This window comes from Lepidochelys kempii, chromosome 8 (genome assembly GCF_965140265.1).
Source record: "Lepidochelys kempii isolate rLepKem1 chromosome 8, rLepKem1.hap2, whole genome shotgun sequence".
Classification (NCBI taxonomy): Eukaryota; Metazoa; Chordata; order Testudines; family Cheloniidae; genus Lepidochelys; species Lepidochelys kempii.
The window spans coordinates 101,405,790-101,421,081 of record NC_133263.1 but is presented as its reverse complement, the minus strand read 5'-3'; the positions used below and the strand labels follow the sequence as shown (position 1 = coordinate 101,421,081).

The following is a 15,292-nucleotide window of genomic DNA, read 5'->3' as shown; positions in this document are numbered from 1 at the left end:
TCTGCTTTCTTTTCCTGCTAATCACATTCTTTTCCTTACTGTGGGTCTCATTAAACTGACCACTGCCACCATGATCCATGTGCTGGGTGATAACATGGAAGGACTCCATGCTTGTAAAACTAAACCGGCTCTTTATTAAGAGAACAACTTACACAGCTGCTGCAACGGCAGCTAGCAGTCTAGCCATGTGCACACAGACTGACTCCTTGGGGCCTCCTCCAAACTCTTCCCCCTGCAACCAGTACTCCTCCTTCCAGGTTCCATGCAGGATGCTACAATGGGTGAGGGCCAGATTCAAAGATGAGCTGAAGTAAGTGCAGAGGAAGTCTATTTGGGGCAACTTACACCCTCTTCTGGTGCCATCAATGTGTATATTACACAAGTCCAATTTAGACATTAGATTTACTTATTTAAACTCACACTTCCTTACCAACATATCATTTATTACATACAAAAACCAACTACACTTAAAGAATGTTATCAATATTGCAAGAGATCGGAAATGCCAGAATTAAGGTTGACCAGGTAACCCTTAATTCTATCCCCTTATGAATATGCATGATGATAAGGCTTTAATTATATGATGCCTAACCATTTTTCCCCCACAGGACCTCAGCATCATTGAGTGCACAGTAATTTGTGTTGGGGGAGGGGTGGGTGGAGGGAATTTTTTTTTCAAAAATTTCCAGCCAGCTCTGCTTAAATGGCAACCCATCTGATTGAAGCCACCTGATTTCATTAGGTTTGGATGGAAAAGCTTAAGGGGCAGCACTCAAAAGTCTGAAAGATGATCAGAAGCTGGGCCAACCCCATTGAGCATGAAACGTTGACATTAGAGTGGTCTGAAAATATTCAGATTTTCAAAATGTGAATGAAAATTTGCTGTGAACATTTCCCAAGAATATCTATTGCTGGTTTCTGACCTGTTCGAGTGCTGAACATATTTTAAATTCGAAGTACTGATGAAAACTATTCTCCAAAAATGTTGAACATTTTCCTGCATGTTTTGACCAGTTCTCAATGGGATGATGGGAAATCTACAACTTCTCAGCAGCAATAACTATTAGGCTGTGATGTTATGCTCTTGGATGGGTCATTGGCATTAGGGGTTGAACCTGGATCTTAAATCCCCAGTGTTTAGGCTCAGATCCTCAAAGCTATTATGGTGTCTGATTCCTACTGAAATCAGTGGCTAAATACCTTTGAGAATCTGCACCTTAATGTCTGGGCTAGAAAATCACACTCTATTAGCTGTGGTGGTAGCAAACCCAACGACCACTAGAGGGGGACAGAGCGCCACACTGAATGGCTGTCTGTCAAAGAAACATCTATGACCCAGACACCTCGAAATATTGCTTTAAATTGCAAAGGCTTTCACACCTAATTAAGGTGCGATTAAGGGCAACGTATTCAGGGAAAGGTATGCGCTAGCGGTTATAATGCATATGATTTGCTGCAGGCTTTCATTGTAACAATGTGGAATGTGCCAAAAAATGAGCAAATTCCCAAAGCCCTCTTTATCTTCATGCACGCAGCTAACCTCCGCTTTATCTCCAAGGGATACACAATTCAAAGATTACAGCCAGCTGCAAAAGGGTGTGCTCAAGGCTCAAAAGACACCAACTGTTTTCATTCAAATAAAACACCTTCTTTTCCCACCGGGACTGAGCGCAGGCCCTCTGTCTTGTCCATTTACACAAGGTTTTTACTGGGATATACAGACGTGTGAGTTATCGCTGTAGCAGCCCTCACATCATGGAGTTAAGTAATAAATCCTGCCTCCAGACCTACACAGAACCCGATTCTAGGCTCACAATGGTGTAAATCAAGAGTAACACCATTGAAGTTAAAGGGGCAGCTCCTTAGCTGGTGTAAAGTGCTAGAGCTCCATTGACTTCAGAGAAGCCACTCCTTCCAACAGCTGAGGATCTGGCCCAATGACGTTAGATCACTAGTGCAAAAGGAGAATTAGGGCTACCGACATGGTTCCTGCAATACACAAGAGCTTGATTCGAAACTCACTGACATTGAGGTAACTCCATTGGCTCCCGGGGCCAGATCTTCGCCTGGTGCAATGTGGCATAGCTTTATTGGAGCTATTCCCACTGTTCACGATGACCTCTAAGGAGGGCTCCATTTTACTGCAAAGATTGCCCCATCTCAGGCATTTCCCACTCTGAAATGGCCCTCATTTCCAGGGAAAATGAGCCCATCCTGTGCAAAAGGCAGCTTTCAAATTCTGCACTTCAAAGTTGAGATTTGAATTGTCACGTGTTTTCAATGAACACCTAGTTCATGGGGGGAAGAACCTAGACATACAAGACTGGTGTGCTGTGGATTTATAATAACTTTTATTCATATATTATGCTACAAAAATATTTTGAAAAAAATAACATTAGAAAGCATCTTTTTAATTACACTCTTAAAGAACTCTTCAAAACAGGTCACAAAAGTGGGAGGAGGAAGAGGAACAAAGAAATCCTAGAAATATTTGACACACATTTGAAGTGGACGCTGACCAATATGCATCTTGAACTTCAAATGAAGACTCATCACCCCTCCACAAGAAGCAGCAGAGTTAACAGTTGGGAAGTTCTCATGGAGTTTCCCTAGCTTAAGGCACCAGTTTAAAAGCTAGCCACGAGGGGTATGTCTACACAGCAGCTGGGCCGGTACTTCCCAGCATGGGTAGACAGTCCTGAGCTATCTCTGCTTCATAGATTCCAAGGCTAGCTCGGACCACTGTGATCATTTAGTCTGACCTTCTGCGTAACTTCCTCAAAATAATTCCTAGAACAGATCTTTTAGAAAAACATCCACTATTGATTTAAAAATTGCCGGTCTTGGAGAACCCTCCATGACCCTTGTTAAAATGTTCCAATGGTTAATTACTCTCACTGTTAAAAAAATTTACATCTTATTTCCAGTCTGAATTTGTCTAGCTTCAACTTTCAGTTACTGTGTTGTGTTAGACCTTTCTCTGCTAGATTGAGGTGCACATTACCAAATATTTGTTCCCCATGTAGATACTTACAGACTATAATCAAGTCACCCCTTACTCTTCTTTTTTGCACCCGTGTAATCTGGATTATATTTACTGAATCATGCTGGTGCAAAAAGTGGTGAACTGAGATCAAAATCAGGCAGCTGGAGTTTTCTTCTGCTCAGGTAGAGCAGGTTCAAAATTGAAGTTGAAATCCAGAGCACTCTATGTAATATAGATCACTTAAGAGAGGTGGCTCAAGGTTATTTTGGCCAAATGACGTGTAGAAATACCTTAGGTTACTTAATGACAATTTGGAACAATGACATTTATGCTGGGCTGATTGATTTTAAAAAGCTAAACCTTAGCACTGCGGTTTCTCTGACATAACTGTAACATGCTGTGGAAAACTGACGTCCTAAATAGATGATGCTTTGTAATGAAATACCTCTTCATACCAATAGACTGAGCACTGCCTTAAGGATGGCTTGGATTACTGCCTCTCTTGCCAGCTCAATAGCAAAGAGGTTAGATAAACACACAGCACTGCATACTGAGTGTTCCTAAACTACAACTGAGTTTGCAGAACTGAGCAGGGAGGTTCAAGGAAGGGGGGAGTTTGACACCTGTGCAGAGCATAATTATCATTAATCATGCTCAGCAGTCATTGCCAATAGAGTTCTAGGAAGACGATAGCATTATTCAACGGTGCGAGTGCTTGAACCAAAAATATGCCATTCACAAAATGCAATGTATCTTCTCTCCCACTCTCCCCATACATGCTCTTCAAATGGCAATGCATTTTGGCAAGGGAAACGATGAAAGAAGTAAAATAGAGTCCCTTTGCTCTTTCGATTGTGGTATTGTACATTCCTTTCGGCAGGGATAGCAGCTGGATCGTTAACTGGCATTAGTTGCAGTATCACAGTCGGACATAGGGCAGGATGTATTACGATTGATTGCTGTGACACCGAGAGCAGGTCTACACTACGGGGTTAAATCAACTTAAGTTAACCAACTCCTGCTACGTGAAAAACATAGCTAGAGTCGACGTAGTTTAGATCTATTTATTGCGGTGTCTACACTGTGCTGGGTCAACGGGAGAAACTCTCTCGTTGACTTACCTTATGCTTCTGGTTCCGGTGGAGTACCAGAGTCTATGGGAGAGCAATCTGTGGTTGATTTAGCGGGTCTTCACTAGACCTGCTAAATTGACCCCTAGTTGATCAAGCACCGCAGCATTGATCCATGGTAAGTGTAGACATACCCTGAATCAGATGAGTGTTCAGGTTCAGATTCAATAATGCCAAAATCTTGGCCCTGAGTAGCAGAAATCTCATGAAATCTGTTGATTACGTGTAAGTCCCACAACAATGATGCCAAACTCTCACAATTGTATTGTGAGTTTTGTGGTATTTGGTGTTTTTCTAAAATCCCCAGCTCCTGGATTCAGGTGATGATCCATGAGGATCTCGGTTTTCATCAGGGAAAAAATCAGCTTCTATCCCTCTTGGTTGCTGAAAAAAGCTGGAAAATATGAAACCTAAAGGCTCAAAAAAGAGAAGGAAAATAAAATCCCAATGAAGCTAGTAGTGTGTGGTTATTACTATTATGTACACAACATGTTTCCCCTCTGAATTATATAGACACTCTCCAAACTCATGTGGAAAACAGTCATGACATTAACATGGCCCATTTGAATAAAGGCTCTTTCAGAAACATAGCTCTGTGCTATCTAGCATTAGCGTATTTTTATTAGTACTGGGTTAGCATAATTAATTACTAAATATTCCATTTTGTCTATGCTATACTCATTTTGCAGTCCCTTACATATTTACTGGTATGATTTAAAAACAGTTGATTGGAACCAGTTAACTGGACAGATATCTGTACACTAAAGCACACAGGGAATATTATCAAATTAGTTAGGGAACCTCTATGATAATGACTTCAACACAGTTCTCTAAAGTCTGTGGAAAGCTAGATCATCCAGTACAGGTCCTTCTCCTTAGCTCCAGCTTCAAAATAGCCTTCAAAACAGCTAACTATCAATTCAATACTTAGCTGATATTACTTTTCCACATGAGGAAGTTGCTACAGAGATGTTCTAGGATTTTGAATTGGAAGGAAAGTGGCCTAATATTGAATGCAAGGGGAGGTCTCCAGGAGGAAGTCTCTATATAAAACATGGACCACACTATGAAGTTTGAACATCCGTGTACAGAGTCATTCAAATAAATGGTGGCAATGCCTGTTTCCCCTGAAATACAGATGCAATCTTGGGACGTGACAGCTATAACTAGAATACATGTAGAATAAGTATCGTAGTATATTGGGCTAAAGGGTATGTGTACCATTCTCCTATATGAGAGAGACTCAGGACTACTCAGCCGCATGTCATAGGTCTTATCATGCTAACGGAGATTCTCCTTTAGCTCAGGCGGTAGGAACCCATGCTTTTGGAGCAGGAGGGTCTGAGTTCTATCCCTGCTGCTAGGGTGAAGTTCTGACTGACTATGGTGTGCAGCCTAATAACAACCCTGAAATTCCTAGATGTCCATAGACTTAAAACGATGCAACCCCTCCGTCCCCCACAAAAAATCAGTCTGGTCTAATGGATAGGACAGAGGCCTGAGAGTCACAAGACTTGGGTGTCACTCCTAGCTCTGCCGCCGACATTCCCAGTGACCTGGGGCACTCACTTCAGCGCTGTGGATCTCTTGTTCCCCTCCCACCTTTTCTCTGTCTTGCCTATTTAGATCAATGGTGGGCAAACTTTTTGACTCGAGGGCCACATCTGGGTATGGAAATCATATGGCGGGCCATGAATGCTCACGAAATTGGGGGTTGGGAGGGGGTGAGGGCTCCGGCTGGGAGTGTGGGTTCTGGGGTGGGGGCCAGAAATGAGGAGTTCAGGGTGGGGGAGGAGGCTCTGGGCTGGGGCAGGAGGTTGGGGTTCGGGTGGGGGGGCGGCTCCGGTTGGGAGTGTGGACTCTGGGTGAGGCTGGTGATGAGGAGTCCGGGGTGTAGAAGGGTGCTCTGGGCTGCGACCGAGGGGTTTGGAGAGTGGGAAGGGGATCAGGGCTGGGACAGGGGGTTGGGGCGCTGGAGTGGGTCAGGGGTGCAAGCTCCAGGTTGCGCTTATGGACCCTGCTCCCCAGCAGGAGCTCGACGGCCGGAATAAAACATCTGAAGGGCTGGATGAGGCCCCCGGGCCATAGTTTGCCCACCCCTGATTTAGACTGTACATTTTTGGGGGCAGGAATTGTCACTCACTGTGTGTTTGTACAGCGCCTAGAATAATGGGGCCACCATCTCATCTGGAGTCTCTGGATGCTATGCTAGCATATTCAAGTAATAATAATCTTCCTCTGTACTGTAGCATCACACCAAGAAAACCTGCATTACCTACAGGTCGATTTACTGTGGGATAGTTTATTCTTAAATGAGTTCACAATTCTCAGTTCAGATGGTCCGTTCATTGTCTAGAATACAGCCATACAGCATCCCTGGTTTAGGTGCATTAAAGTTGAATTTGAAGGCCTTTTAAGACATTATATTCAAATGAAGTCCTCAACAGTGCAACCGCTCAAATAAAGCTGTAACGGAAGTTCCTAAAACATGCTTGCAATACATGGCCCAGTGCAATAAATATCATGGAAGGGGAATGGCTTCCTTCCAAAACCAACATCTCTAATCGTCCACACACCAAAATATACAATGGAATAGTATGCATGAGATGTCCTTGTAGCTGTCACTGGGGGCAAAGCTTGATGGCTTCCATTTCACTTGAAGCCTTATGTGCGTGCCCCTGGAAAAACAGGGCTAGTTCCGCAAACAGCGGACCTACCTAGGTTTGCACCATTCTTCTAAAACATAATCTAATTTTCTGCAAACGCATTTCATTTTGGTCATTTTGTTTTTTCATTAAAAACTGTTTTGATGAAAACATTTCGACCAGGTCTATTAACCCAGCTATCTTCTGGCAAGACTCGTTCTCTTTGAGGACGAAGCCTGGGCAAAGTTTCATATGTTTCATCTCTTTTTTTCTCTAGCGCTGTCTTTCAAAGTGTGATTGGAATTATGAACAAGAGATGTACTTTTTCCACCACTGCCAAGCTCAAAACTAGCTACATAGATAATGATCCAAAATTACAACTGGTGTGAATGGGCACAGCTCTGTTTAAGTCAGTGGAGCTGCCATGATCTAGACTAGCTGTGAATCTGGCCCTTTGTCTTCATGCTCTTCTAAGAACCTAATCCAAAACCCATTGAAAGGACCAAATCCAAGACGCACTGAGATCAGGGGGGGTCTTTTCATTGATTTGAATAGGTTTTGGATCAGGCCAGAACGTTACAGAGAAAGCAGCCACGCATATCACAGCAGCAGGATCGTGGCTACAAAAGCAAACTTTACGATGCTTCTGCATCCCCAACTTACTCAAGGTGAAGCGTGGCCACAGCTGAGAAGCTTTATAGACTAGCATGCTATTAAACATTTAAATCCTGTAAGTAGGGCAAATTCTGCTCTCATTAGCACTTGTGTAAATCTGAGTAAATCCAGTGAGGAGTCACACTCATGCAAAAAGGGTGTGAGAGGAAAAACCAACTCCGCAGAATTACTCCAGACTGATGCCATGCATTTTCACTAGGAAAAAGGTGAGTTCTTGACTGAAGTTAGCTATCATAATGTATTAGTTTGTTAATCCTAGAGAAGACAACACAGTCTCCACTTTTCTTACAGGTTGAGTTGAAGGCAGTGGGGGAAGCTCAGGGTTTATCTTGACTTGCCAACTCATATGAAAACCACAAATGGTCTTTTCTTCAAGAGGATTTTACCTTGGGTTCCCTAACTTGAGTTAAGAACATGCCTTTTTCCCTAGTGACACCAAGGCCACAGACAGCATGAATTGTCTAAAATATGTCTAAATTATGCTAAACGGATATACCCCCCCACTCCCCCCCACTAATCTCAGCCATCAGCATAGATTTGCCTATGGGAGGGTTAGTGTAACATTTTAATGACCAAAACAGCATCTTTGGGTGTCATTTCAGATTCATTGGTTAAAAAAAACAAATCTAGAAAATATTAATTTATCTGTTTCATCGTCACTACTGTTTAATGGGGATGTTATTAACATATCCAATACCAAGAAAAATAAGTTTACCAGTTGAATAAATACACTTTTTCTTTTTTTTATATATATATATGAACACATATATTTTACAAAGCCCCATAGCACTATGGGAAATAAAGATCCTTCTACAAAAAAGAAGATGTAAGTCAGTGTTACAATAAAGCTTTAGAGTTTCAAAATATATCTGGGCTAAGAGACAAAACCAGCTAGAGACACTACGATTTCTCCTTGGTGAGAAGGTCCAGGTTGAAACCGTCATGGAGAAAACCACACACTCATTCATAAATTATCTCTGTTCTCCATTTTAGGTATTGCACGTAATCCTAGGTTGGTCAGGAAGACCTCAATAGACTCAGGACAAAAGACACTATTGACACATAGAAAGAAGCAGTTATGGATGGCGCCAATACCCGGCCAGCAGCTGAGCTCTTTGGCTGACGGTGGAACGGGAGAGCTGAACGTGGTCTCTGATCCAGTTGGTTTGAAAACCAAACGGGAGGATTGACTGTGATGTAGCCATTGGTTATCCTGATGTGGGAAGGTAGCGTGGTCGTGCTAGGAGAAAAGACAAGAGGACAAAATTAAACAGGATTATTTTTTCAGTATGCAAGTGGTTGCTGAGTCTACATCTTCCTAATCAGTAATAAGAACAATAGTTTGAACAGATAGAGTTCCTTTCCATGGAAGAGTTCACTGTGCTAATTATTTCACCACATCCCTGCATGAGAGGTGTTATTCATCTGTTTTACTGGGGGCGGGTGTGTGCGTGTATGAAACTGAAGCACAGGGAAGTGACTTACCTAACGTAACCTAGTGAAAAAATCAATAATAGAACCCCAGAGTCCTGACTCTAGTCACGTGGCCACGCCTATGTGTGCAAACTTAGAGATGTGAGCTTCAGTTCTTCCCTGGCTACAAGGAATTGTCTGTCAAAACAACACACTTGAAATGGACTCAGTGGAGCTATGTCTGTTTATACCAGATGAGGGTCTGGTCTAATAACTACATGACTGATGATTCACTGAGTTTTTGAAATAAACAAAAAACCCAAGCTTCTTCCCACTGGACTGGCATTTAGTGTGGCTATGCATGCTGTTAGGATGGTCACAGTTCAGGGCAACTCCACCTTTTCCCCCCTCTATGGTCCACCAAAGGCTCTGACATGTAGGCCTCTTGGCTCCCCAGCCATCACCTCTCTTGGGCAGAGACATGCATCTCACTCCCCCTTGACTGGGGTATTTTCAGGCCCAGTTCCCTGCCTACACTCTGAATTCCCCCAGCAAGTCAGACTGCCTAGATAGGCCTGCTTTGCTTTTCATCTCAGATGCTATCATTAGCATAATTGCTCACGGTTTTAAGTTACCACGCATCTCTGTTTAAGCAAGCATGTTTATTTGTAAGGTAAAAGCGTTACAGAAAAAACATATTAAAACAATAAAAGAATCTACCCGTTTGCTGATAAGTTTACCAAAGACCAGCCCCACAACTCCACAAGAACTCCGGTCAGTGTTAGTCCTTCCAACCCTTCCCTAAGGACTGGGGTGTCCCTTGGACAGTAGGTCCTGTCTGTTGACTGGACCAGAAAGATGGCCTTACATCAGGTTAAACTCAGACTAAGTATTGAAAAGTCCTTTTTGTGTCTGTTGGCCTCTGGAGAATCCAGTCTGAACTAGTATAGGCAAGCCTCCCTAAAGTGAATTTGCCTAATCACCACTTCACTGTTCTTAGTTCCTGGAGGGGCTGTGGTTACCATCCCCCATGGAATTACATATGGTCCCTGGGTGGTCTACAATGATACATAAACTTAATACAGTCAGATCTCCCAAAGATATTGCAGGAAATTACCCTATATGTCACAAGGACCAAATTCTGGTCCCAGTGAAATCCAAAGTAAAAAGTCCCATCTATGCCCATGCTTTTGCTCTTAAACTGCAAGCCCCATGTCAGACAGAGTCTGCTTCTATGTAATGAACAGCATCAAACTCACTACCAGCATTCAGTAATTAATAAGCAATCATGTGCACCAGTGTGACAGCATTAGTCGAGTATAGCAAATCTTGGAGCACCTCTAGTAGATTATCCTCAAAGAAGCAGTGCATTCTCCTGGCAAACAAGGTGAAAAATGATAGAAACGCCTGTGACAATCTAATGTGCATGCTGGTATCCACAGATTCTCTCTGCAGTTTTCTTAATCACCAGTGAAACAGGACTTCGAGGCAGTAAACAGCCCATGTAGCCACATTTCTCATGGGACAGTCTGAAAGTATATAGAAGATTAGGGTTGGAAGAGACCTCAGGAGGTCACCTAGTCCAACCCCCTGCTCAAAGCAGGACTAGCCCCAACTAAATCATCCCAGCCAGGGCTTTGTCAAACTGGACCTTGAAAACCTCTAAGGATGGAGATTCTACCACCTCCCTAGGTAACCCATTCCAATGCTTCACCATCTTCCTAGAGAAATAGTGTTTCCTAATATCCAACCTAGACCTCCCCCACTGCAACTTGAGACCATTGCTCCTTGTTCTGTCATCTGCCACCACTGAGAACAGCCGAACTCCATTCTCTTTGGAACCTCCCTTCAGGTAGTTGAAAGCTGTTATCAAATCCCCCCTCACTCTTCTCTTCTGCAGACTAAATAAACCAAGTTCCCTCGGCCTTTCCTCATAAGTCATCTGCCCCAGCCCCCTAATCATTTTCATTGCCCTCCGCTGGACTCTTGCCAATTGTCCACATCGTTTCTATAGTGGGGGGCCCAAAACTGGACACAAAACTCCCGGTGTGGTCTCGCCAGTGCCGAATACAGGGGAACAATCACTTCCCTTGATCTGCTGGCAATGCTCCTATTAATGCAGCCCAATATGCCATTGGCCTTCTTGGCAACGAGGGCACACTGCTGACTCAGATCCAACTTCTCGTCCACTGTAATCCCCGGGTCCTTTTCTGCAGAACTGCTGCTTAGCCAGTCAGTCCCCAGCCAGTAGCAGGGCATGGAGTTCTTCCGTCCTAAGTGCAGGACTCTGCACTTGTCCTTGTTGAACCTCATCAGAGTTCTTTTGGCCCAATCCTCCAATTTGTCTAGGTCTCTCTGGACCCTATCCCTACCCTCTAGCATATCTACCTCTCCCCCCAGCTTAGTGTCACCCGCAAACTTGCTGCGGGTGCAATTCATCCCATCATCCAGATCATTAATGAAGATGTTGAACAAAAATAGGGATGTAAAAGAAAAACATTTTAATAAATTCTAATAAAAAATATCCCCCCCCCCCCACCAAGCACAGTCAACGTAACAATCTGTGGCCAGAGTCACCGCTGGTATAAATTGGTGTGAGAGCTATAATGATTTGCACTGGCTGTGTCTGCATAAAATCACAGACAAAAGGGTCAGCAGCTAACCAGGAACATAAGACTGGAAGGGATCTCTTGGGTCAACAAATCCAGTTGTCTGCTATTTCAACCAACCATGTTATATAGTCCCATTAATTAATTTAACAATATATAATAAACCACAGATATTAGAGCCGGAAAATACCTCTTAGAGCACCTAGTCCATCCTCTGACCAATGCAGAATTGTTGCATATTGGAGTTTTTTGGCTGTGATAAAATGTCTTCAGTAAAATGTACAGCAAAGCATGTAATAAATGGGCAACTTGGTTCAGCAGTGATTGACCTTCTGTTTCCCCCTTCCATTTACAGAATCATTATATGAATCTGGAAAGCTCCCAGTCTCCCTGAGCCAAATAACCTGCTATGGTATCACATTTGCAAGCTCGTACTTTTGATCAGATGATGCAGCAGACGATACAGCAGCCATTCATTGCCCTCCCAGCATTAACACTGGTAACCCTTTCTCAAAAAGCAGCAAACCCAGGCCCTGATTCAGCAGGTTCCTTATGCACATGCCTGACTTCAAATATGTAAACAGGCCCATTGACTTCACGTGCTTAAAACAAGGCATATGTTTAAGTACTTGCTGAATTGGGAGTACACCAAAATGAAAATAAACACACACACACAACGCTATTATACATTGGTTTGGGGATCGATTCTGGTTTAGCACTTGAGGAGTAGTAAAACTGCAATTTTATTTTTTGTGGTTCAGCTTGTCCTTACAAATCTAGTCACATATTTGGCAATAGGTATTGGTATTGCAACAGTAGAATCCATAGAAGTAACAAGTTGTAAGCAAAACCTTTGTTCTTAGCACAGCTAGTGAATTTCAAATATCCTCTACACCAAGCGGGAGCTCTTTCCTGGAGGTATTGTCTTTCAGATGGTGTATACAGTTGAAAGCCTGTTGATAATACCTTCTCTTATTCAGTGCTTTTCATCCCTAGATCTCCAAGTGCTTCACAAAGGAGGTCAGTATCATTATTCCCATTTTACAGAAGGAGAAACTGAGGCATGGAATGCCAACACTGCCTAAGGTACTTTTGAAAATCTTGCTAGGCATAAATCTACATTTTTAGGTGCCTATATACTTTGAAAACCTTGGGCTTAAATGACTTTTTAGCAGACCAGAGGCAGACCCTGGAACAGAACCAGGTGTCCTGAGTCCCAGTCCAGTTCTTTGTCACTGCCTAACCTTTTTAGCAAATAGAAGGGCGTGAAAAGATCTCACTCCAAATTGAACAAATGTACCTGCCTACCTCGGTTACCTCTGCAGTTTCAGATGGCAATGGTATTATCACTTCCTGCCCGAGATTTCCATCCAGCAAGCTTTCCAGTCATAGGGCCCCCTTTGAGATCCATGGGAATTCCATGCATGGAATGGTTGTGGGAGGGGGTGCCCAATGCTTCTATGCAGGGGTTGCTGTGCCCTGTTAAACAGCTGCCATGTTTCCCCTCAAAGATGGCTGAAGTTCAGTGGTGGGTGAGTGATTCTTTTAGACACAGTTTACAAAATACTTTGGGACCTGTCTGGATGAAAGGGGCTATGTAAATACATGATGATATTGTTAATCACCCTAAACAATAATGTGTACAAGCCCAGCATTTGGTTTTCTTTATAATATTGGGTGAAAAGAGGTCATACGGATGACATGTCAACAGAGACTCAGACTTAAAAAAATGGAGTTTGCAACTAAAAGACCAAATCGCTGGTAAGTTGCAATGCTGTTTCTGTCAAAATTCTCCATAAAATAATGCCTGGTTCAAATTTGTGATTTGAGGTTGGTTTTGTTTTTTTTTAAATTGAAATGATTTTCAGCATGTGCTTCCTATTTATTTTCAAAACAAATTTAACCATTATTGAGCTTTTGTTTTGTTTTTTTTAATCCACAGATGTGGGAAGAGTCAATCAGATTATTTTCCTGGTGGCTTTTTCAGATCTGAGATCAGTAATAACGTCCTCCCTTTTTTAAAAAAGGCTGTTTCTGTGGAATCTAATCAGACCATTATGCATGTCACTACAGATTAGTAAATAAGATTCACAGGTCCCTAGGACCAGCCACATGCAGTATGATGACTGTTAGGCTTGTTAGAAGTTTTATAACTTCACGGGGAGAATATATTGGGTACTAAAGGGCTGTTTAATCTAGTGGAAAAAGGCATAATGAGAAGCAATGGCTGGAAGTTAAAGCCAGACAAATTCAAATTAGAAATAAGGCACAATTTCTTTAACAGTGAAGGTGATTAGCCATTGGAAAAAAGTACCGAGAGCAGTGATGGATTCTCTGTCTCTTGAAGTCAAGACTTGGATGCCTTTCTGGGAGATAGGCTTTCATCAAACACAAGTTATTGGGCTCAAGGGAGGAGTAGCTGGGTGAAGATCCATGGCCTGTGTTATACAGGGAGTCAGACAATCTAATGTTCCCTTTTGGCCTTAAAATCGATGAATCTATAACTCACAAAGACACACAAATGTGTTTAAGCTAAAGAATGTGTATTAGTCTTTGAAGGATTGAGTTCTGGAAAAAATAGAATAGGTCAAAATATAACGAGATTTTTTTATTTTGCTTGGTGGGGAGCAGTAGGCCACCTTTGTTGGAGACCAAAGATCTACCCCACTGTTTTCCGTACTTTACGTGTCTTCTCTTGAGACGCTGAATTGCAGTCTCCTTACTGTCAGCCCAAAGGTCCAATCCTTCAAGGTGCTGAGCACTCTAAATATGTCCTTAATTTTAAGTACATGAGTAGGTCCCTTGAAGCCAATATTTACACACTTAAAATTAAGCACTTTTCCTCTAGTTTGTGCTGCTTTTGCACTTCCAGGTTCCAGCCAGGACCAGACGTGAAAATACCACCAGAAAGGCTGGCCTTGGGGTACTCCTGCCCCAAACAGATGTCGGAAGTAGTGAAAGGTTTCCAGTCCAACTTTGCAGACCCGAGCGGTTTGGATAAACATTTGGAGCCCCCTTCTTCTGTTGTGGAAAATTTAAAGTTGGCGCAAGAGACTTCTCCTTTGCAAATCCTGCCACCTTTCCTTTCTACACCCTTTCCTTTCTGCCTTGTTTTTAACCTCTTCATTTCCTTCTCCTTTCGCTTTTTAACTTGAGCTTTGTGCTGCAGCATATCAAGGGTTCGGGGGAATAATGTTGGTATGAAAGATCCTCTACAAGATAAAGAATTGTACTAAATTTATGACAACAAATGTTTATTCCTGGAAGAAGCATTATTCAGACTGCATTTATTGGGGATCAGAAATAACTATAATGATAATTATTAACAACAAAGGAGATTGCCCAGGTCTGACAAAAACTATTGCTATGTGAACTTCTAGGAGTTTAGGCTTGATCCTCTTCACACATGTGGCTGTGTCATCTGATGTGTGAATCCCTACTGGCTGAGACTTGAGTCTCCTCTCCCCGGTGGCTGAGTAAGCAGGAGTCATTCCAAAGAAGTGATGCTGGTGTGCAGCTGGTGGACAGACCAATCAGATGTCAACATTTCAAATGCTTAACTCAGCCCCTTATAGTTCAGCGGCTAGGGAAAAGGACTGGGAGTGAGGAGACCTGGGTCTATGATTGCCTCTGCCACTGATTTACAGTGACCTTGGCCAAATCATTTTGCTTCTGTTTCCACTTTTCTTAATGAGATTGTTAACTTTTTAGGGCAGGGATTATCTATATGTGTACAATCCCTAGCACAATCTGATCTTCATTGCGATCTTAATAATAATAATAATATTCTAGCACAAACATTTCACCATCTCTCTCAGATTTGGACTATCCAGC

General features: G+C 42.6%; 1 protein-coding gene across 1 annotated transcript in view; it reads right to left on the bottom strand.

The window, feature by feature from the left end:
- Positions 1-8,158: 8,158 nt before the first annotated feature.
- TRABD2B (TraB domain containing 2B) overlaps positions 8,159-15,292 on the bottom strand; it is a 411,723-nt gene continuing 404,589 nt past the window's right edge. Inside the window, exon 7 of the mRNA XM_073358274.1 lies at positions 8,159-8,676. Within this exon, the coding sequence (XP_073214375.1) occupies positions 8,454-8,676 (223 nt within the window). The 3' untranslated portion in view covers positions 8,159-8,453. The remainder of the gene's footprint in view (positions 8,677-15,292) is intronic.